Source organism: Mustela lutreola, chromosome 2 (genome assembly GCF_030435805.1).
Source record: "Mustela lutreola isolate mMusLut2 chromosome 2, mMusLut2.pri, whole genome shotgun sequence".
Lineage (NCBI taxonomy): Eukaryota > Metazoa > Chordata > Mammalia > Carnivora > Mustelidae > Mustela > Mustela lutreola.
In genome coordinates, this window is record NC_081291.1 from 24,893,013 (window position 1) to 24,916,513 (window position 23,501).

Consider the following 23,501-nt stretch of genomic DNA (forward strand, 5'->3'; position numbering starts at 1 on the left):
ACTGGGCATCGATGACAAAAAAAATCAGCAAGCACTACAATGTTTTTAAGTGTTATTGATGATTCAATACTACAAAATATTTCTCCGTCAATCACAAAACTAATTTAACTGTCAGCCATGCAGAGCCAGATGTCAAAAACATGTGTTAAAAGGCTCTAATATGCCATGATCTACTTGATTAACAACTAACTTGCAGAAATTCCAACAACGTGTTCTTGTTTTAGTCTTATTTGCATTGGCAAGTATTTCTTGCGCACTCATCTGGCTCTGCACAGGTCTAATCTATTTGTGCTTTATCACTGAGCGGGAACTGAATTACAGCAGCCTCCGGCTCTGCTATCTGCCTTTCTCAACTGCTTATCTGCTATGCGGCTACAGCAACGCTTGGCGAGACCAGCTTTATAAATCTGTGGGTTCCGTCTCTTGAGCTTCTGTGTGTCAATCCTAGAACAAAGTCATACTCAATCTTAACTTGCTAAGTGGCATTAGTTTTTGCACTGTGAATATGTATATAAATTCTCAGAAACTAAAATGAATAACACACTCCCCAAAGGTCATAATTCAAGTGGAATGGTGAATAGTGCCTAATAGGTTCCATTCATCAGCCAAATGACAGCAAATAATTAGATGTTCTTATGAGTCCATGATTTTTAATTAATCATTTTATTTTTTGTACCATATCTTGTTCCAGGGGATCTGTTCAATTAAATGTGGATAAAACTGGAACTTGTGAGGGAAGGGTGACTAAAGGTGATCATGATGTTGTTAAAACAGCAATTACTAGAAGGTTTGAGTTTCAGTCACATTCCATGACGGGTGACCTCAGTAGCCTTGGGACAGTCCAGGAAGGCAACAAAGTCCCAACAAAGGGGCAACTTAGACAGATAAGAAGTGGCTTCCTGGAGCACTCGGTTGAGAAGTTAGCATGCACCACAGTCTATCCATGACATTACCTAGCACCCAGAAACAGGGAATTGTGCTGCATCTGTCGAAAATTTTCAGTTCTTCAAAATGGAAGAGTATAGGTTTGGTATTTCTCAAAGTGTGGTCATTTGACCACTTTCAATAGAATCACTGGCATACTTTAAAAAAAATCACAGGTTCTGGGGCGCCTAGGTGGCTCAGTCTTTGGCTGGGGTGCCTTCGGCTCAGGTCATGATCCCATAGTCCTAGGAATGAGCACCACATCGGGTTACCTGTTCAGTGGAGACCCTGCTTCTCTCTCTCCTCCCCGCTTGTGTACTCTCTCGCTATCTCTGTCTCTCTCTCAAATAAATACATAAAAAATCCTTTTAAAAAAAGTCACAAATTCCTTGGACCCATGGAAAAGCAACTGAATCAGAATCACTAGGAAATGGGACCCAGAAAACCGTATTTTATGAAGCTCCCTAGATGGTAAGATTATTTGGATACACCCAAAAGTTTGATACGGGAATAAATACTTACAATGAATCTACTATTCTCCCATGATGAAGAACCTTGCCAGTTCCTATCCAATGTTTTTGTCTGTGCTTTTCAAATACACTAACATCCTGATTTTGTTACCTTTTGAAAATTCCCTTCAAATGAATTGATCTGTATTTGCTTTTAATCTTCATTTCTGTGAAAGGTAAAAAGTCAGATGCAAATAAAGTTTGAAAACTAAGAACTCCAGGACAAAGCTGGCCTACCTCACATTTGGTTTGAGCATCTGCCTTTATGATATTTTAAAACCAGAACTTGAATGGCTTGAGGTAGGTCAAGGACTCTGCCACTTGTCACAATTGCCAGCAGTACCTACTGCCTCACACCAAGCTCACTTCCCTCATTTTTGTTCTCTGCCTGGCTCTTAAAGGTATCTAACTACTCAACTCCTCATCTACTGCCCAATTCAGATTTCATGCACCTGAGATTGTGGATCAGCAAACTGAATAATTACTCTCAAGGTGGTTCCAAAGAGAAATGGAACTTGGATGTCAGCTAATTTAAATGTGCATTTTGAAAATAATGTACTAAGAGAAGAGGCTTGCCGCACGTGATGCAACTCTCTCAAGTGGTGGCGTGAGTATAGCAGAGGCAGAATCCCACAGACCTCAGTCTTCCTTCCCAGTCATCCTCTCAGTCTCAAAGGAAGTACTTAAATAAAAGAAATAGTTTCATATTTGGGAATTGTTCGGGGATTTAAACAAGAATAAATCAAATCTTAATAGGGCCAGAGGAAAAAAAAGATAAAATCCTGCCAAGTAATCCATGACATGGAAAAACTATATGGTATATGTTTACTTCCGTAAAGTTGCAGAAAGAAATTGAGAGGTAGTAATGCACTGACATCATATCACTCAAAAACTGCAAACAGGACACATAATCCTTAATATTTTTGAACGAACATTCCATCATTCAAATTTTTACAAGCAAAATTACTACAGAGAATTTTGGTAGTAAATTCTTAAGAATTTTTAAGATTATTTTCCCAAAAGAATCATCTTATTTATTCTTTTATGTTTTCAAGTAAAATATCATATCTTAATAATTTAATATTAAAGTTATAATGTTATCATTTCTATCTAGACATAGACTTATGGCTCTTCCTTTTAGCATCTCTATTTTTTAATGTACTGCTGTGGCTCTCAGACTAGAGTGAACAATCACCAATGACTGGATGTTCACTCCTGGAACTTGCTAAAGTATAAAATCCCAGACCCTCTCAAAGTTCTGGTTTAGTAGGTATAGATGGAGCCTAATGATTTAGATTTCCAACAGGCACCTTCTGGTGATTCTGACACAGAAGTCAAAAAAGCCTTCTTTAAGATACACTGGCTTAAAAAAAAAAAAAAAATCTGCGGGCCATTTAATTTAATACATTTCTTTCCACAAATTTGAAGTGCTGGGAAAGAGAATTACTTGCCAAGGCCATCCAGTTAGTGGCAGGGCTGGGACTAGCTCCTACCCAGGTTTCCTTCCACTTGACTTCATTACTACAGTTCATGGACTATGATAATGGGGAATATAGGAGACAGACAGTATCGCTCCCAAGTCCACATCCTTGACTACTGTGTAATACTGCTTCTCAGGAAGCTGAATTCCTAGAAGAAGAGGAATTAAATCTGCAGAAAGTAAAGAACATTCCAGGCTAGGTGTGGGCAAAGGGTCTGAGAAAGGAAGGAACGTGGCAAACTTGAAGATCTAGGCCAGCGTAGCTAGAATACGGAAAATGAAGGCAGAGAGATGGGGGATGGGGCTGGGAAAGAAGGAAGGAAAGACAGAAAAAGAGGGAAGGTAGAGGAAGGGAGGGAGAGAAAAGCAAAGAAGGTAAGGAAGGAAAATAAGAAGGAGAAAGGGAAGGAGGCTGGGAAGATGGGAAGGGAGAGGAGTAAGGCAGGCAGGCAGAGAGATAGCTGATCGGATACCAGCCAGATCGGATGAAGGGGTGGATCGTATGTGCCAGGTTAAGGATTCCAGTTGTCATCATCCTAAGAACAGTAACAAGCTAATGAAGGTTTTTAAGCAGGGCCAAATATGATGGGATCAATTTTGCATTTCAAGGCTCTCCTGGCTTATTTAATGTGCCAAGTATACTGAGGAAGGCTAACGTGGGAGTGGGAGGTCCAGCTGGGAAGGCAGGTAGGGTGAGCGCAAAAGCGGGCACATTTAGATCATCTCCTCCCAACCATGCTTCCCTAAATCCTAACACCCCTGTTGTTCAGCCCAAGCTCACCTTTTCTGACAGAGCCTCTTCGAGTGTTGCTAGCGCAGTATCTGTATTACTGGAATCCGTCTGCAAGGACTTCACTCTGTCTTTCAAATTGGTTAGTTGTTTGTCTTTATCCCTAAGTTGTTCTTGTAAGTTTTCAATCTGAAAATAAAGATCACCATACTTAATGCATATTTTATAACATATCCAAGGCCAAGGTTCCTGAACTGGACCTTTTTTAAAAACATAGACCCCAGGCTACAGACATTGTCAGCACTGAAGTTACAGAGACTTAGAATCAAGACCATTTTGATGAGACCTCATCCTTCCATGTAATTAAACTTTGTATTTAAATGGTGATACAGATGAGAAGACTACCTCTTTCCATACTGATGCAAGCCCTTCAGGCATGTAAACGTTGCTATTTCTACCTATTTCTGTCCTTCCTACCAGACCGGTCCCTAATCTAATCTCCATTACAGTGAATCAGAGAAATACATTAGCGGGACTTTTTCATTCAATGAAAAGACATGCATTGGGTGCTCATTCTGCATCAAGCACCATATCAGTATATGGCAGAACCTATGTAGTCATTCACTCACTCCTTTATTCAGTAGTAAATTTTGTGATATGCCAAATGTTGTCAAGTGGCTGTTTCAAAGTAACCACATGAAAAGCCAAGTAGGTTATCATCAGTAGACTGTTAATGGGAAGAACTTGTGATATAAATCAAATGTAACAAGTACTAAACACTCCATTTGGCAACTAAGTCATGTGCTGGCAACCAACCAGCCACTTTTATCCACTATCTGCAGCCTGAAATAAACACACCAAATAGCTGATTATAACGCCTGCCCATGAGCAGCAGCAAGGACCTTTCCTGGGCATTGCGTACATTACCATTCATTTTTTTTTATTCTCTGCTTTCAAACCATGTATTTCTTATCTAAAGATTAAAAAAATCCCACTATACAAACAATTTATTCATATTAAGGGTTTTAAAGTGACAAGTAAAAAAAGCAGTACAACTCTAAGATAAGTCCATTTAAAATATTTGTATTCTGTACCCAGGCTTTCGCAGGATATCATTCCAAATTCATGTTTAACAACGTGTGACTTAAACAAATTTTTGGATTATTTGACTCATTTAGCATAAACCTGAAATGCAACACAAATAATGACAGCAATGCAGCAAAAATGAGGAGGAGAAGAAGGTGACAATTGAGGTGGCAGTAGTAGCAGCAGCAAAATGAACATAAAAGCAATGACCCCGCTGACCCTCAAATGGCAGAACATGGGACTTGGCCAATTTTTCCAATGGCTACAAGCAATTTGAACTAACAGAGATGGCCTTTTTCTCTCCCCTCCTTTCTTCTCCCTTCCCTCTTCCTTCCTCCCTTTCTTTTTCCCAACAATGTATCTTTTTAATAAGACATGTTTTTTGCCTTGAGACAGACATCCTGGAAACTCAAGTTATACATCAAATAATTAGCTTTCTCCTTCAACAAAATGCAATGTATTCCTGCCCACCTACTTCTGTGAGAATTCACTCAAAAGACACATAATCAAAACAAAGGCTTTCTCTATTGCAGACAAGCAGTTCACATGGATACACAACACCATAAATACATATATGGGTGAACAAGAATATGGATGGTTACATGTCAGAATGATACTCGTTATATAAAAGAAGCCAACAGCTGAAAGGACTGGCTCTTTAAGGAGAGGGTGTCCCATTATTTTGAGTACACCCACACCCACAGATACATTTATGTACACGAATATATGTAAATCCATGGTGGTTCCAAGCAAACTCATTAGGCACCCCCTGTCACCCTAGGAGACAGTGCCCTGGAAAGGACAAAGGATACCTTCTCTCAGGGTATCAGCCCTGGGTCAGTGGTAGGCCCTGATTTCAAGGGATTTTGGGGACTGGAAATAGGGGCTAAAGTAGACTATAAGCCTGTGAGAGACTCCTTGGGACCTCCCCAAGTCACTGAGGACTGAAGAAGTTTAGGGCCAGGGTCCTACCGGGTAATATAACACTTTGTATTTTCTGATTTTCTGATAGTAGCCATCCTAATGGGTATGAGATGGTGTCTCCTTATAGTTGATTTGTCTCTTTATAGTCTCCTTATACCTTGATTTTCATTTCCCTAATGACTAATGATATTAAGTGATCTTTTCATGTGCTTACTAACAATCTGTATATCTTCTTGAGAGAAATGCCTATTCAAGCCCTTTGCCCATTTCTGAACCACATTGTTTGATTTTGTTGTTGTTGCTATTGAGTTTTAGGAATTCTCTATATATTCTGCATATTAATTGCTTCTCACATATATAATTTATAAATATTTTCTCCAATTTTGTGGCTTGCCTTTTAATCTGCTGATATTCTTCTGATGTGTAAATTCCCCCATTAATACTGCTTTCTCTACATGCAGTAAGTTTTGGTACATTGCACTTTTGTTTTCATTCAACTTTAAGTATTTTTTCATTTCTCTTGTGATTTGTTTTGATCAAGGCATTTTTTTAAAAGTGTTGTTTCTGACTTGGAAGTCTGTTTTGTCTCTTTCAGTTATGACTCGCATAGAACATATTTCTCCATCCTCTCACTTTCATTCTATTTGTGTCTTTGGATCTATAGTGACTCTCTTACAGATGGCATATAGTTGGATCATGGTACAGGTGGTGGGGAGGGGTTGTTTCCTTGTTCTTACTCCATTCTTCCAATCTCTGTTTTTCAATTACATTTTAATCCACTTACATTTAAAGTAATTACTGAAAAGAAGGGGTTTATATCTGTCATTTTCCTATTTGTTTCTGTAGACCTTATAATGTTTTTGTTCTTCATTTCCTGCATTACTCTCTTCTTTCATATTTAGTCAATTCTTTGTAGTAAAATGAGTAAATCTATAATCATTTTGTGTATGTGTATATTATTCTACAGCTATTTTCTTTGTGGTTACCATGGGAATTACTTGTAACATCCTGAACTTGTAACACTTAATTTTAACACTTTGAATTTATACCAGCTTCGCTTCAGTAACACACAAAAATTCTCCTATTTTACAGCTCCATCTCTAGCCCTTTTGGCTGGTGATGTCACAAAATTCTGTCTTTATACACTGTGGGTTCGCAAACACAAATAATAAATTCTTTTAAATACACTGACATCTTACCTAATGTAGAAAATGAAGCATGAAGTTACAAACCAAAGTTCCAATAATACTAGTTTTTAGACTAATAAATTTTGTAAATATATTACTCTCTTAGGTCATGTAGAAAACAGAAAATGGAATCACAAACCATTATTACAATAATACTAGCTTTTGTAATTGCCCATGTACTTACCTTTATTGAGATATTTTTCTTTTCACATTACTTTGGGTTATCATCTAGTGTCTTTTCATTTTACCCTCAGTGACTCCCATGAGCATTTCCTGTAGGACAGTTCTAGTGGTAACAAACTCCTAAGCTTTTATTTAACTGGGAGTATCTTAATTCTTCCCTCACTGCTTTTTTTAAAATTTTTTATTTAAGATCAATTTAATTACATATAGTATATTATTAGTTTTCAGGGTAGAATTTAGAGATCCACCAGTTGCATATAAAACCCAGTGCTCATTACATCAGGTGCCCTCCTTAAAGCCCATCACCTAATTATACCTATACATCCCCCTTCCAGCAATCCCAGTTTGTTTCCTATAGTTAAAGAGTCTTTTATGGTTTGCCTTCTTGAACAGCTTTGCTGGATATAGGATTCTTGATTGACAGAAGTTTTTGTTTTTGTTTTTGTTTTTTCTTTTAGCACTCTGATTATATCAAACCACTGTCTTCTGGCCTCCAAAGTTTCTGATCAGAAGTCTGCTTATAATCTTATTTAGGATCACTCATGACACTTTCTTAATGTTTTCAAGTGTATCTCTTTGTCTCTAGATTTCAAAAGTTTGGTTATAATGGATCTTGGTGTGGGTCCCTTTGAATTTATCTTTCTGGGAGCTTACTGAGCTTCCTGGATGTTTATATTCATATCAAATTTGCAAAGTATCAACCATTATTTCTTCAAATATTCTTTTTGGCTTTTTATCTCACTTCTCTTTCTAGGACTCTATAATATGTGTATTGGTCCATTTCATGATGTCCTGCAGATCTTTTAGGTTCTGTTCATTTTTCTTCAATCCTATTTCTTTGTTTCAAGTTCACTGATTCTTCAGGCTGTTCAAAGTTGCCTTTAATTCCTTCTAGTAAATTTTTCATTTCAGTTATTATATTTTCCAGCTCCAGAATTTCCTTTTGGTTTCTTTTGAGTTTACTATCTTTACACTGATATTTCCATTTTGCTCATACATTCTTTTATTTACTTCTCCCACATATCCTTTTTGTTCTCTGAGCATCTTTAAGAGTGTTGTTTTAAAATCTTTGTCTATGGGGCACCTGGGTGGTTCAGTGGGTTAAGCCTCTGCCTTTGACTCAGGTCATGGTCTCAGGGTCCTGGGATCCAACCCCACATTGGCTCTCTGCTCAGTGAGGAGTCTGCTTCTCCCTCTCTCTGGCTGCCTCTCTGCCTACTTGTGATCTCACTCTCCATCAAATAAATAAATAAATAAATAATCTTTTAAAAAATAAAATAAAATCTTTGTCTAGTAGATCTGCCATCAGGTCTCAGGGCCAGTTTCTGTTTATTTTTTTTCCCCCCGTTGATTCCTACTTTCTGTATGCCTTGTGATTTTTGTTGTTGTTGAAAACTGGATGTGGTAACTCTGGAAATCAGATTCTCCCAATTTCCCAGGGTTTGTTGTTTTTTCTTACTGTTTTTATTGTTTCAGTTCGTTGTTGTCATTGTTGTTGTAGGGTATCTCTGTGGCAAAGATCAATCTGAGGTATAAAAATATAAGGTCTTTTCAAGTCTTTCCTGAGCCCATGTCTTTTCCCAAATATGTGTCATCATTTTCTAATTTTCCTTATATATGCAGCTGCTCATGAATGTCTTAATTTTCAATGTATGGCTCTCAAAAGAGAAGAAGAGAAAATGAATGAAGAGGAAAAGGACTGCCATTCCTTTTAGTCCCCTGGAAGTCAGTTCAGCAGAGGAGCAGGAGCTTGCCCTAACATGGGGAGGTACAACAACAATGGCTGCTGACTCTGACGGTACCTCAAGATCAGAAGCAGTAAAGATCAGAACACAGAACCTTGATAATTGAAAGGTGGGGTTTTTTGTTTGTTTGTTTGTTTTTATTTGTTTTTGTTTTTTGCTTACCCTGGCTCTTCCAAGCTGTGTGTAGGCTGCTTCAGGCACACATGTTCGGCTGCTTGTCACTTGGCTAAAGGGTGGGAAATGGTTAGCTTCCACTGTGCTAACAACTAATATTGACCAAAATTAACGCATTTTACTATCTCAGCCTTCCTCTGGAACTTGCAAGCCTTCAATAGACTCTAGAGTTCCAACATAATTACATCAGTCAGATTCTGACAGTGCAATCATTGTCTAGATGGAGAGAGACATTCCTGGTGCCTCTGACTCCTCCATCTTCCCAGAATCCTCCGCCAGAAATACTCTTTACACACCAAGGAAAAGGCAAAACTGGTTGCTAGTATAGGACCCACTAAATCATGGATTTAAATACAAAGATTTAGGGGCACCTGGGTACCTCGGTCAATTAAGCATCTGCCTTCGGCTCAGGTCATGACCCCAGGGTCCTGGGATGGAGCCCCATGTCAGGCTTCCCTGCTCAGTAGGGAGTCTGCTTCTCCCTCTACCTCTGTCCCTCCCCCTGCTTGTGTGCCCTCTCACTCTCTCTCTCTCAAATAAATAAATAAAATAAAATCTTTAAAAATAAAAATAAAATAAATACAAAGCTTTAAATTAACCCATTGTATTGGGTTTCTATTACTCCATGAAATATTAGCATAAATTTTGTGGGTAAAAGCAACATGAATTTACTGCCCCACAATCTATAGAGCACAAGTCCAAGCATGGCATAATTGGTTTCTCTGCTTATGGTCTCAGAAAGCTGATATCAAAAGATCAATCAGGCTGAGCTCTCATCTGGAACTCGGGGTCCTCTTTCAAGATAATTCACATTGTTGGCATTACTCAGTTCATTGCTGGCTATTAACTAACAGATGCTCTCAGCAGCTAAACCTGTCTTAGATCCTTGCTACATGACCCTCTCCATCTTCGAAGCTAGCAACAGAGCACTTTTTACATGTCAAATTCCCTCCTCCATGCTCTAAGTTTTTCTGACTTTTCGTCTCTGACCTCTAGACTCAGATTTGCAATGCTCAAGTGATTAGTTCAAGCCCACCCAGATAATGTCCCTTTTGGTTAACTCAAGGTCAACTGAATAGCAACCTTAATTACATCTGCAAATTCCCTTTTGCATAAAACGTAATCCAAACATTGACATAACACCAGGGAGCCCATGTCATGAGCGCCATCCTAGAATTCTGGGTACTATATCCATATATTTCATCTATACTAAAAAAACATAGTAGTCTTTTAAAAGATTCCTTAAACAAAGAATTCTACAAGAGAAATTTATACAGATCTGAAGAATTAATTATAATGGGATGTGTGACATTTTAACATGGCTTTTCTGCTGCAGCCATTTTTACATGGCCTAAAGTTAAAATAAAAATAAACTTTAAGCTTATAAAATAGTTAGGTACTATATGTACCAGACCTCTTCACTACAAGCCAGGCATTGTCCTAAATACTTAGGGATTTTTTAGAACATTTTATAATGAGATAATTGAGATTTCCATGCAGTTGTAAGAAATGATATAAAGAAATCCCTTATATTTGTTAGCCAGTTTCCTCTAGTGGTAAAATCTAGCATAGCTATAGCACAGTATCACAACCTGGAAATTGATGTACATATAATCCATTGATCTTACTCAGTTATCACAATTTTTTTTTAAGATTTTATTTATTTATTTGACAGAGAGAAATCACAAGTAGTCGGAGAGGCAGGCAGAGAGAGAGAGAGGGTAGCAGGCTCCCTGCTGAGCAGAGAGTCCGATGCGGGACTCGATCCCAGGACCCTGAGATCATGACCTGAGCCGAAGGCAGCGGCTTAACCCACTGAGCCACCCAGGCACCCTATCACAATTTTTATACACACTCATTTATGTGTATGGGTGTATGTCTGTGTGTGTGTCTGTATACTTAGTTCTATGCAATTTTATCACTTGTACAGATTCATGTGACCACACCAGAGTCAGGATACAGAACGATTCCATCCCCCAAAAGATTCCTTGTGTTGTCCTTTTATAACTATACCTACTTATCTCTGTCTCTGTCCCCATCTCTAACCCCTGCCAACAATAAATCAGTCCTCTTCATTCTATAACTTTATCCTTTCATAAATGTTACATAAATATAGGCACATGGTATATAATATAACCTTTGGCATTGTTTGTCTTTCCCACTCAGTATGATTCTCTGGAAACCCATCCAAGTTGTTATGTCTATCAATAATTTTTTTTTTTAATTACTAAGTAGTAGTCCATGGTATGTATCTACCAGCCTGTTTAACCATTTACCTGTTAAAGGGTATTTGGGTTGTTTCTGGTTTGGGGCTATTACAGGTAGGTTACTATGAACATTCATGTGTAAGTGTTTTCTGTGAACATAAGTTTTCATTTCTCTGAGATAAATGCCACCAGAGTAAAATTTCTGGGTCTAGGGACTTGCAATTTGGCTATATAAGAAATTGCTAAACTGTTTTCCAGAGTGAATGTACCATTTTACATTCCCACCAGCAACGTAGGAATGATCTAGTTTTTCTACATTCCCACCAACACTTTTGGTGTTGTCATTACTTTTTGTTTTAGTAATTCTGACAGATGTACAGTGACATCTCATTGCAGTTTTATTTTGCATTTCCCTAAAGGTTAATGATTTTGAACAACTTTTCATTTGCTTATTTTTCATCTGTACATCCTCTTCAGTAAATACCTGCTCATGACTTTCAGCCATTTTCTAACTGGATTGTTTTGGTTTTGTTTTACTGTTGACTTTTCAGAGTTCTTTTGAGAGTATTCTAGATACCAATCCCTTGTAAGATATATGGTTTACACAATGATTTTCTCCCAGTCTTGTCTTTTCATCCACTTAACAGGATGTTTCACAGAGCAGAAAGTCCAATTTATATTTCATGATTTTTTAAATTTTTTTTAATTTTTTATTTTTTATAAACATATATTCCCCTGGGGATAAAAATATATTTCATGATTTTAATGTCAATTCTATGAAATCATTACTTAGCCTTAGATCCTGAAGATTTTATCCTATTTTTCTAATACATTTATAGGTTCATGTTTTACATTTCAATCCATGGTTTACTTTGAGTTAATTTTTTGTATAAGATGTGAGGTTTAGGTCAATGTTCAATTTTATTTCCTATAAATGTCCAGTTGATCAAACATTATTAATAAAAAACAAAAAAAATTTTATAAAAAGCTTTTCTTCCTCCATTAAAATGTCTTTGCACCATTGCAAAATATGAATTAAGCATATTTGTATATCTAGATTCTTTATTCTGTTCCATTCACCTACCTATCACTCAAATAATAGGAGATTGTCTTGATTACAATAGCTATATAGTAAGTGTTAATATCCCCTTTTTTTCAAGAATGTTTTAAGTTAATCTAGGGCTTGTACATTTCCATACAAAAAAATTACAATAAGCCTATATATGTTCACCAAAAACCCTTGGGATTTTGAAAGGAATTTCATTAAACCTATAGCTCAGTTTGGGGAGAAATGACACCTTTAATATGCTGAGTTTTTCAAACCATGAATACAGTGCATATCTCAAGTTGGTTAGGTCCTCTTTGATTTGTTTTATTAAGATTTTATAAATTTCAGCATATAGATCCTATACATGTTTTGGTAAATTTATTTCTAAGTATTTCACTTCTTTGGGAGTTATAAATGAAATTCTGTCTTTAATTTCCGTTTCCACATATTCATTTTAGTATATAGAAATGTAATTAATTTTTGTTTGCTGATCCTATATCCTCAAATTTTACTGAACTTACTTTATGAACTCACTAGGAAGTTTTACATTTTTTTCTTTTTAAAGACACTTTGTGATATTCTATATAGACAATCATGTCATATGCAAAAAAGGATGGTTTTATTTTTCAATTATTTTTCTGGTCACAGTGGTGAGAACTTTGGAGTACTGTGTCACAACCTTGCTTTTTACCTGAATTTAGTCTTTAGTAGTGAAAGACAGATGTTAGCTGTAGATTTTTTTGTATAAGTTGCTGACAAGCTAAGATGGTTCTCCTCTATTCCGAACTTGCTTAGGGTTTTTAATCATAAATGGGTATTGAATTTTATCAAATGCATTTTCTATGTTAAATAATATGATCATATTATTTATTCTTTATTCTGTTCATATGGTGGATTACAATGATTGCTTTTTTTCAAGGACTGATTTTTAAATGTTGAACCAACCTTGTGTACCTGAAATAAATCCCACTGAAATAAATCACTTAGTCATGATATAGTATTCTTTTTATACATTTTTGCATTTGATTTTCTAATATTTTGTTGAGAATTTTTTATTTAAGTTTATGAGACATGGTGGTCTGTGGTTTTGGTTTTGGGAGATTTTGCTTTTGGGTTTTTTTTTTTAATTGTATTTTTCTATTTTGGTATCAAGGTCATACTAGCCTCATAAAGTAGTTGAAAAATATTCTCTCTTCCATTTTCAGGAAGGATCTGAGTATAATTGGTGTTAATTCTTTAGCTGTTTGGTAAAATTATCCACTGAAGGTATCTGGGCATGGAAATATCTCTTATATGAGCTTTTAAATTGAATGGTCAATTTATCTTATGGTCATAAGATTATTCAGGTTATGTATGTCATCTTGGTTCAAGTTTTGATAGTTTGTGGCTTTTGAGGAATTGAACCATTTCTATTAAGATGTCAAATTTATGAGTATAAAGCTGTTTGTAATAGTCTTCCATCAACTTTTTTTTAAAAAGATTTATTTATTTATTTATTTTTAAAAGAGAGGGAGAACACACATGTCTGTAAATTGGGGGAGGGGCAGAGTAAGCGGACTCCTCACTAAGCGTGGAACATAATACAGGTCTCATCTCAGGAGCCATGAAATCATGACCTGAGCCAAAACCAAGAGTCAGACGCTTAACTGACTGAGCCACCCAGAATCCCCTCCTCTATCAACTTTGTAATGGGTACACAATCTGTAATATTTCTTGCTTCTTTTCTGATATTGATGATTTTTATCTTTTCTATCTTTTTCATTATTGCTAGATTTTCCTGATTTTCTCTATTATTTCCATGTTTTCAATTTTATTGATTTCTGCTCTACTATTATTCTTCCTTATACTTGCTTTGGGTTTATTTTGTTCTTTTTCTGGTTTATTGAAGTAGAAACCTTGATTATTCATTTGCAACATTTCCTCTTTTCTAATGTAACCATTTTAATGCTACAAATTTCCCTCTCAGCACTGCATTAGCTGCATCCCACAAATTTTAATATGTTGTATTTTCATTTTCATTCAGCTATATATATATATTTTCCTTTTTACTTTATCTTTGAGGCATGGATTAATATTCACTGAGAATCTTTGTGTCTTTTAAAGATTTTTATTTTTTTTAAGTTATCTCTAAACCAAACATGGGGCTCAAACCCACAACCCCAAGATCAACAGTCACACAATTTACCAAAAGAGCCAGCCAGGCATCCCTACTTAGTATCTCTGAATCATGGATTACCTGTAAATCTCATATCCTTCTATTATTGAGTTCTAATTCTATGATCATTATGATCATAGAATATACTGTATGAATTCAATTCTTTTAACTATGTTCAGTTTTGTTCTACAACCCTGAATATGCTCTATCTTAATGAACATTACATGAGCACTTGAAAAAAAAGTATAGTTCACAATTGTTGGGCAGAGTGTTCTACAAATGTCAATTAGCTCTTGCTAGTCTGTATTCAGTTCATCTGTATCTTTGCTCATTTTCTATATTTAGTTCTTTTAATTGCTGATAGTAAGGTGTGGAAGTCCCATCTATAATCATGAATTTGTGCATTTCTCTTTTCAATTCTATCAGTTTTTATTTCATATATTTTGTTTGGTGCATACACACTGAGAATCACTATGTATTCTTGGTGGATTACTTCTTTTCCTATATAATTTTCCTATTGTTCCTAGTAATTTTCTTTGCTCTATAGTCTGCCTAATCTGATATTAATATAGCCATTTCTCTTTTTTAAAAATTAATGTTAGGAGCACCTGGGTGGCTCAGCTGGTTAAATGTCCAACTCTCGATTTTGGATTAGATCAAATATGTAAGATTTAGCCCTGTGTTGGGTTCCATGCTAGGCATCCATCAGCTTAAGATTCTCTCTTCCTCTCCCTGTGCCCCTCTCCCTCACACTCTTTCTCCTTCACACTCTCTCTTAAAAAAATAAGTAAGTTAACAGGATATATCTTTTTCCATTCTTTTATTTTCAACCTACAATGTCATTGTGTCTGAAGTAAATTTCTTATAGACAGCATATAATTATTCAGGGTTTTGGAGAGTTTTTGTTTGTTTTAGAGTTTTTCTACATCCAGTTGGATAATTTCTTTTAATTGGTATATCTTGGCCATTTACATAAAGTAATTATTGATACATTAAAGTTTAAGCCTGCCATTTTATTATTTGTTTTATGTTGATTTCCTCCATTTCTTTTTTTGCCTTCCTGAGGGTTACTGGATAAATTTTTATCCAGTAAATGAAGATTCCATCTTCATTTACTTATACTATTTTTGACCATATGGTTTTGCATATTTTCTTAGCAACTGCTGTATGTAGTACAATTTACATATGAAACATGTCATAACCTACTAATATAAATGTTTCATCACTTCCAGTGAAGTACCAAAATAGCACTTTCTTAAGGTCCTTTTTATCTTCATCACTTTCTTAATCCAATTGTCTCATTATTTCCTCTACATACACTGGGCACAATATTGCTATAATTTTTGTTTCAAATGTCAAATGTGATTTTTTAAAATTATAAGGATGAAGATAGTTTAAAATATTTAGCCATATTTTTTCCATTCCACTCTTCTTTCTTCTTTTCTGAAGTAAAATCCTGCTTTACCATTTCTGGGCTGTTTAGAGAGAGTTTCCCTCAGCAATTGTTCAAGGGTAGAAAGGTTAGTGACAAATACTCTTAGTTTTCCTTTGCCTAAAAATGTCTTTATTTCCCTCTTCATTTCCAAACGATAGTTTCACCAGATAGAGAATTTACGGCTGGCAGTTTTTTCTTCTGTACTTGAATAATATGCCAATTCTGTCTGGCCTCCATGGTTTCAGATGAGAAATCCAGTCATTTGAATTGGTATCCATCCCCCTATAAATACTGAGTAGTTTCTTTCTGGTTGCTCAAAGATTTTTTTCTTTGTCTTAGTTTTTAGAGGTTTGTGATGTGTCTTTGGGCTTATACCATCTGGGGTTCACTTATCTTTTTAAATCTGTAGGTTTATATCTTTTGCCAAATTTGGGGAGTTTATAGACATTCTTCAATATTTATTAGCACCATATTCTTTCTAATCTCTTTCTGGGGCTCTGATGATATGTTAGATCTGTTATTATAGAATCACAGTTCCCTGAGCTCTATTCTTTTATTTTCCAGTCTAGTTTTCTTCTGTTGTTTAGATTAAGTTCTACAAATCTGTCCTCAAGTTCACAGACTCTATCTTCTGTCATTTCCACTCTACTATGGAATCCTTCCAGTAAGGCTTTCTATTTTTTCAAAGGAATTTGTAATTACTTGTTCAATCAATTTTATGATAATTGCTTGAAAATTTTTGTCAGATAATTCCAATACTTGATTCATCTTCATGTTGGCATTAGTTGTCTTCTCTCGTTCAAATTGTAACTTTTCTGGTCTTGGTATAAAAGTAATATTCTATTGTATCCTGGACATTTTGAATATATGTTAGAAGAATTGTTTTGTTTTGTTTTCCTATTTATATCTTCTGTTTTAGGAAGCAGTCACCTTGTTTCAGTTTAGCATGTGGGTGCTAGCTGACCTCTCTGGTTTGCTGACATTGCCGCTAGGGACAGGGCAGCTCACTGCTACCAGGGACTTGGGGGCTGGGACTAGGTTGACCTGCCTTGACTCCACTGATGAAACTGCTGTGGGCAGCTTGAGCCTGCCACTGCTGGCAGGTGGGAGATGGGGAAATGTGTTGATTCAATGGACTCTGCTAGCAATGTGATTGTGGGCAGACTGGCCCAGTGCTAAGTCACAGCTGGGCTTCCCTTTTCCAGTCCTTTGTCCAGAGAGAACAGGCATTTCCTTCTTCTCTTCATCCCTTCTTCCTTCTCTCATTCTAATCTCTCTCTCTTCCTTCATCCTTCCTTCTTTCCATCTAATTTCTCTTGGCAGTTCAGGATTACAGGGCTCTCCAAGTTCCAGGCAGGGACATATAAAGAATAGGAACAAACCCCAGGGAACTCATCCTGGTGCTCTTCAAATCCCGAGGCCCCTACCCAATCGTCCTTCTTTCCCAACTTTCAGAGTTCTTTTATGACGGTCTGTTGAATTATGTCCAGACAATCTAAATTAAGTTATATTTAGAGAGAAGAAGAAGGGAAATGTGAGTTTATGGCTACCTTTTCCCAAAACTGGAAGCCACTAAACACTTTTTAGAAATGAACTGTTTAATTTGCTCTTCAAAATCCAATCACAGATTTAGAAATGAAAAGAAGCAAACAAACCTGTTAAGCTGACCCAGACAATGAGTGATGAAGGAAGGGGGAATTCATATTCAAACTGTCCAACTCGGGCCCAGCCCTGCTTCAGCCTCCCCATGGCTATCTCAGAAGCCTTTACAGCAGTAACTCTCAGCTCCCTTCCTGCACTGTGACCCCTAGGGATCTATTCCCACCAGATGATACAAGGAAGGGAGCCAGAAGCTGGCTGGGCAGTTGAGTAGTTTCCAAACCTGAATCCTCCATTTGAGATTCATTCCCAAATGACATGAAGCTACATAGCATATACATTCAAACAAACTCAAACAAACTCACTATGTTGGTAAATACTCTCTTGGCCAAAATGACAAACACAAAGTGAAGAAAAGGATTACATGATACCATTAACAGCTACATTTCTTATCATGGAGCTCTCACATAGTCGGTCCTCCATAAATAATTCTTGACTATAACCAAAATGAACCAGCCCTTTAAATACTGGATGAGGCTTGGCTCAAGCTACCTCCCATTAGACACTGTTCCTCAGAACAAACAACCATATCATGACACCCTGTGGAATATTTGAGATACTGCATGCTGCAAGTTCTACCAAAGTCCAAATTCAAAAGGATAGAGAGAAAGCAGGAAAGAAAACAGCTCTCTAAAATGCATAATCAATATTAAAGGTCTAGGATGCTTTTTTATCATCAGCCGTCTGACCCCAAAGGATAAGCCCTCTAAAATAAAAGTGTCTGCTTCCCAAGCTTGGTGCTTATCTGAATTCCAAAGCATTTATATGATTTCCTTTCCTTTAAAACTAATTTTAAAATGTGATCCAAACCTTAACCAAGACAGCATGTTCCCAAATAATATGGAATTTTGTGTAATTTTTCCTTTAGACATAAAATGAATAGGCAGCAAATTTAAAACATCCCCAAATTGTTCTAAAATGGAACATCCTGAAAATGTTCAATGATAAAATGACAGGCAAGATCCTAGGTTGCATCTAGAAATTCTCATGATGTAAAAATACTAATAAGTCATTACTATGGACAAGATCTCCATGGTTTGCTAATCATGGCTAAATCTACTGAGAGGACAGCAGGGTGGTGAAGAGTTCTGGAGCCTCCTAAACAGAAAAAAATTCTCATACTGTGCAAACTCGTTTCTGCTGAATGTCATCATGGTCAGAAAGAAGATTTTACTTTTGTTTTCCACATTAAAAAAAAACCCTGAAAACCCATCAAATTTAGAGTCAAAATATTCCAATGTTTTAATATTTTGTACTCCCTCAAATAAAAGAAAAAGCAAAGCATAAACAAGGGAATCATTATATGTAGCAAAAGTACATTTGCACACACAATGAACAGGAAACAATTAAGAATTTTTTTATGACACTAATTTTATCTGAAAGTCATAGCTATACACATTATATAGCTTTTGTATCAAGTTTCAACCATGCATATACCTTTCATATTTATGGACTTTTTTATTTATTCAAATAGTAGCTGACATCAGAAAAATTGGTCTGCTTCTTAGAACACACAAAACACTCATAGAAAACAGGAATTAAAGAGGAAATAATGGGACAAATAAAAAATTTTATGAAATCTTTAAACTCTCATGAAAACCATATATAGATGATTCTGATTCAGAGAAAGACACAATAGATCTTCCATAGACTTCCATTTACTCATTTTCATTAATACTTATAGATTCATTTTCCACTCTCTAACTCTGTTCTAAACTTAAAATTCAGTTACCAAGATATTACCTGCCTATGATGCTTGCTTTGTTGCTTTTTTAAATCCTAGGCTACAATTCAACTGCAAATAAATTTAAATTTTAAGTATATCATATAATCTTTGGCTATTTAAGTAATTAATATTTTAGTAATTAAAAATTGCCATTAAGATCACCAAAAAATCGTTAAACTCTTTGGGATAAAAGTCTTTTCCTGTCCACACACTGTCAATAAACAAAGTGCTAATCTTGTCACATTTTTGGCCACTGTCTCAGGAATGCTTCTTAAGTACTCAAAGGATTAAATTAAATCTCACCTGCAGACAGGCTTTTCAATTCAGCTGAAAACCTAGTTCTCAAAGGAAAATTACTTTCATCATCTTAAGTTTAAACCAAAGGTTCCATCCTTTGGAATTTGCAAGAAAATAGCAGCATCAAAGAAAATAATTCACTTCAAGAGAGTTTGTTCTTCAAGACTCTGTCTAAACGAATTATTTCAGAGAGAATTCATTTTAAGAAATATTTTCTCAAGGCCATTCTATGAGAGCCATAACATTGTGTCATTTAAATTACTTCAAGTTGACGTCTTTCCACAATTTTGACTGCCTTCTTGGGGTTTTAGGAAGCTATTTTTTTTTTAAAAGAATTATTTTATTTATAGTCTTTGTTTTGAATTCTAAATTTGGTTTATGGTCTTTTGTTTTTTTAAGAGATTATAGAATTTTATGAGTTAAACATTTGAAACCCATGAAGGGAATTAAAAAAAAAAAAAAAAAGATTTATTTCCTTTGAGCTCAAAAATGAAATAATAGAAGAAACTGAATTTGAGATTAAAAGTATGTATACATTTGGGGGGGAAATGACAGCACTCTACCTAGTACTCAAGCAACTATTTTCCAATGTAAAATATTCTATGTTCTTTAATTTAATTTAAGAGATACTTAATAGGATAAAATACTCACATTGCAGAAAATTTCTTCCTAAGAAGATGTAGCATTTCAAAAAGTTCCCCCACCATGTTGTTATAAGAGCCACTGGGGGGAAGATTAGGATGCAGTTCATTTTTGGACTCTTGCATCTACTTCCTAAATAAACAAATCCTGGCTCTTTCTCCCCAAATCAAATACAAACTCAGAGGAAGCACAAGGAGATGAACCACTACACTGAAAAATAGAAACATTATGTCAAAGCACCCTATATCATTATTTGCAGACAATTTATTTTGTTATTGGTTAGTATACTCCATGCTAAATGTTCTGTCCCCTACAGCAAATGTTCCATTTCAAAAACATAGTAACATGTGCTGGAAATAGAAACCACCAAAAGCAATAGTTCTGGTAGCTAGAGAATGTATTTATCGTAGATTAGAAAAATGAACATTAATCCTGAAGCTCAGTATGTATGAATCTTAGTATCAATATAATTTGTAAAATAACCCAATTGTCTACCAGAATTCTTTTTGAATTGGAATAAAAGTTTTGTGAAACAAATTAAAGGGCTATCCCTAAAACAGGTCTCTGTTAAATACAGGTACTAAAGGCAAGATGGGTAAATTCAATATTTATTTTCATCTTAGAAACAACAAGAAATATAAAGAAATATAACATTTCTGCAATTAGGCACATAAACACGACCAATTGGATGATTGTTGTGTAACTTAGTATTTTTCCTTTGATTTTTACAATTGGTTCTTTAAACAACGTGCTTTATCTGTACTTGGCAAGAGCTGCCCTACCCTAAACCTTCCACAGCCCAGTCTTAAATGGCCCTGGCAGGACCTGAAAGATATATCTTACTTGCTCCCCCGCTCCTCTTCACTTTAGGTGTATTTCTTTAGGGACATAAAATTTTATGTGTCTAACCAGTATCCTTCCTGAGCTTCACAAATGTTATACAGTAATTCTGGGCATCTTTAAAATTTATCTCAAATATTTTGGAAGCTAATCATGAAAGGATCTCTGGAAATGAAGAGTTTTTATGAGGTTAAGACCAAATTCCTTCTCAAGAATTTCTTGTGATACAATGACTTATGCTCTTCACTAGACCAAAGGGATGGTGGACAGAAGTCCCCAAGAATGTAATTCAGCAATCTCTGAGAGATACCACCAGCATCCTAATAATTTATACACTAAATACAGTCAGGGATCCAAAAGGGATCATCTGTTCCTATCACTCATTATGTTGTGATGAATCAATCATACATCTGCAAAAATGTACTCAACTATTAAACTATAAAAATGATCCAAAATCGTGTGGCTTCCAACTTGGCCACATACAATAATCCTCTGGATAGCTTATAACACCGATTCCTGGGCTGCAGGACCATAAGTTCTGACTCATCAGGTCTAGAGGTAGATTTGGTAACCCACATATTTAACAAGAGCTGCAGGTCACTTTGATCAAATAGTCGGTGACCAGAGTTTTAAAAAATACCGGCACTGAAACATTGTACACCAAACTTCATATGGAAAATAATTTCTCCCTCAATCACCATTCTTCTCCAAAAAACCAAAAAAGTGGGTAAAGGGTGCCTGGGTGGCTCAGTCAGTTAAGCGTCTGACTCTTGATTTCAGCTCAGTCACAGTCTCAGGGTGGTGAGCTCAAGCCCTGCCAGACTGGCAATATTTTCCCTCAGTCTCTCATAACTGAAGTTTTTTTCAAAGACCTGAGAATTTTAAAATCATCTCTAGAACATGGATCCAGGCAGAGGCTTGGAAGGGTAGGAGGAGGGGAAAGAACCTCTTCCCTCGGACCTTCCTTCTCTCAAACAGAATATACATCAGTGGCGGTTGCATTTGATAGGATCATCTTCTATGAGAAAGTAAGGGACCAAAAAGATCTAATCTCCCTATTTGGCTCTCTAAAGGGGAAGTCATCAGCTACTTAAAACAAATCCTATCCAGGGGCACCTGAGTGGCTCAGTCAGTTAAGCTGCTGACTCTTGATTTCAGCTCTCGTCATTATCTCAGGGTCCTATAATTAAGCTCTGAGTCTGCACACGCATTGTGATAAGCACTGGGTGTTACATGCAACTAATGAATTGTTGAACACTGTATCAAAAACTAACAATGCATATTATATGTTAGCTAACTGAACATAAAAAACAAAAACAAAAAACCATGATTGACACCTCCTTAGAAATAAACCTGGCTGGCTCTAACAGAAATAAATACATACGTGTGTGTGTGTGTGTATTTTTTTTTAAAAGAGAGCTATATATCTCTCTTTTAAAAAAAAATAAAATAAAGGCCCCGAGTCCAGCTTTGCATTCACTGGGGAGTCTGCTTGAGGATTCTCTCTTTCCCTCTTCCTCTGCCCCCCCCCCCCCGGTCTCGCTCATTCGCTTTCTACAATAAATAATTTTTTTTAAAAATCCTATCCATAGCTCATTAAAGGTTAAAGACAAGACAAAGAGGCTGAAGATATAATAAGTCCCCATAAAAATAACAGGACTTGGTAAATGCCACTGGACAGAGCTTCAGCATAAAGGAAGCAGCTTCTGTATATTCTCTTTCTCTCAAATTGCTGGTAAAATAACTTCACGGGATCTTAAAGGCACTGGGAGGAAAAAAACACAAAAAGATTATGCCTGTGATTTAAACACTGGGGCTGGAGAGAGGAGCTGAAATGGTTAAGCAGGCCTTACATTTTTCTTCTTTTGAAAGTTTAACTTCGTTCATTCCTTCCAGCAGTAACCATCTGCATTTGAGTGGTCTGATTATAGCACATGCAGAATTTACAAAATAAAATAATGACGCAGGCCCCGGATTCATTCGGCTAATGGAAAGAAGTCTGTCTTCTGCAAAGTGTCAAAAATTCAATCTCATCTGCTAGCCTGACACTAAAGAAAATGTAAACCCACTTCTTTTCCCAATTAAATTCAGGGTTCCTTAAACTTTCCTGGGAGGTTAGTCTTGTTCTGAAATCGGATATTTAAAGAAGCAGTCTGTTTTTGTTTATGCACTTTTGTTTCCTATTAAGATCTCAAATGTGTTTTGTTCTTTTATTGTCCAAGGCAGCTTCCCCTCATGTAATTTCTGAATCTCACAGATCAGATCAATGTTTCAAGATGGTCATCGACAACTTCTATCCTTTGTTAACAAACTCCTCTGGTTCCCTAATACCACTGGATGCTTTCCTTAATCATAGAACACCTTCAGGGTAAGTGATTCACATCCAGATGTATCCTAAGGTACCACAGAGCAGATCACTGCAAAATTCCCTGCAAACATATATTAAAATGCAAGGGGCTGCTGCAAGTCAGCAAGGGATCTTCCCAGAGGAAGATGGATCAGGGTTCATGAGTCAGATACTTTTTCAGTAATTAGTTAATGTGTAGCATA

The 23,501-nt window shown here is 36.1% G+C and overlaps 1 protein-coding gene across 8 annotated transcripts in view; it reads right to left on the reverse strand.

Annotated features, from left to right (window-relative positions):
- ERC2 (ELKS/RAB6-interacting/CAST family member 2) overlaps nucleotides 1-23,501 on the reverse strand; it is a 932,553-nt gene that overhangs the window by 485,027 nt on the left and 424,025 nt on the right. For all 8 annotated transcript variants that reach the window (XM_059161221.1, XM_059161225.1, XM_059161223.1 and 5 more), the window contains one exon: nucleotides 3,695-3,832. In XM_059161221.1, the coding sequence (XP_059017204.1) occupies nucleotides 3,695-3,832 (138 nt within the window). The remainder of the gene's footprint in view (nucleotides 1-3,694; nucleotides 3,833-23,501) is intronic.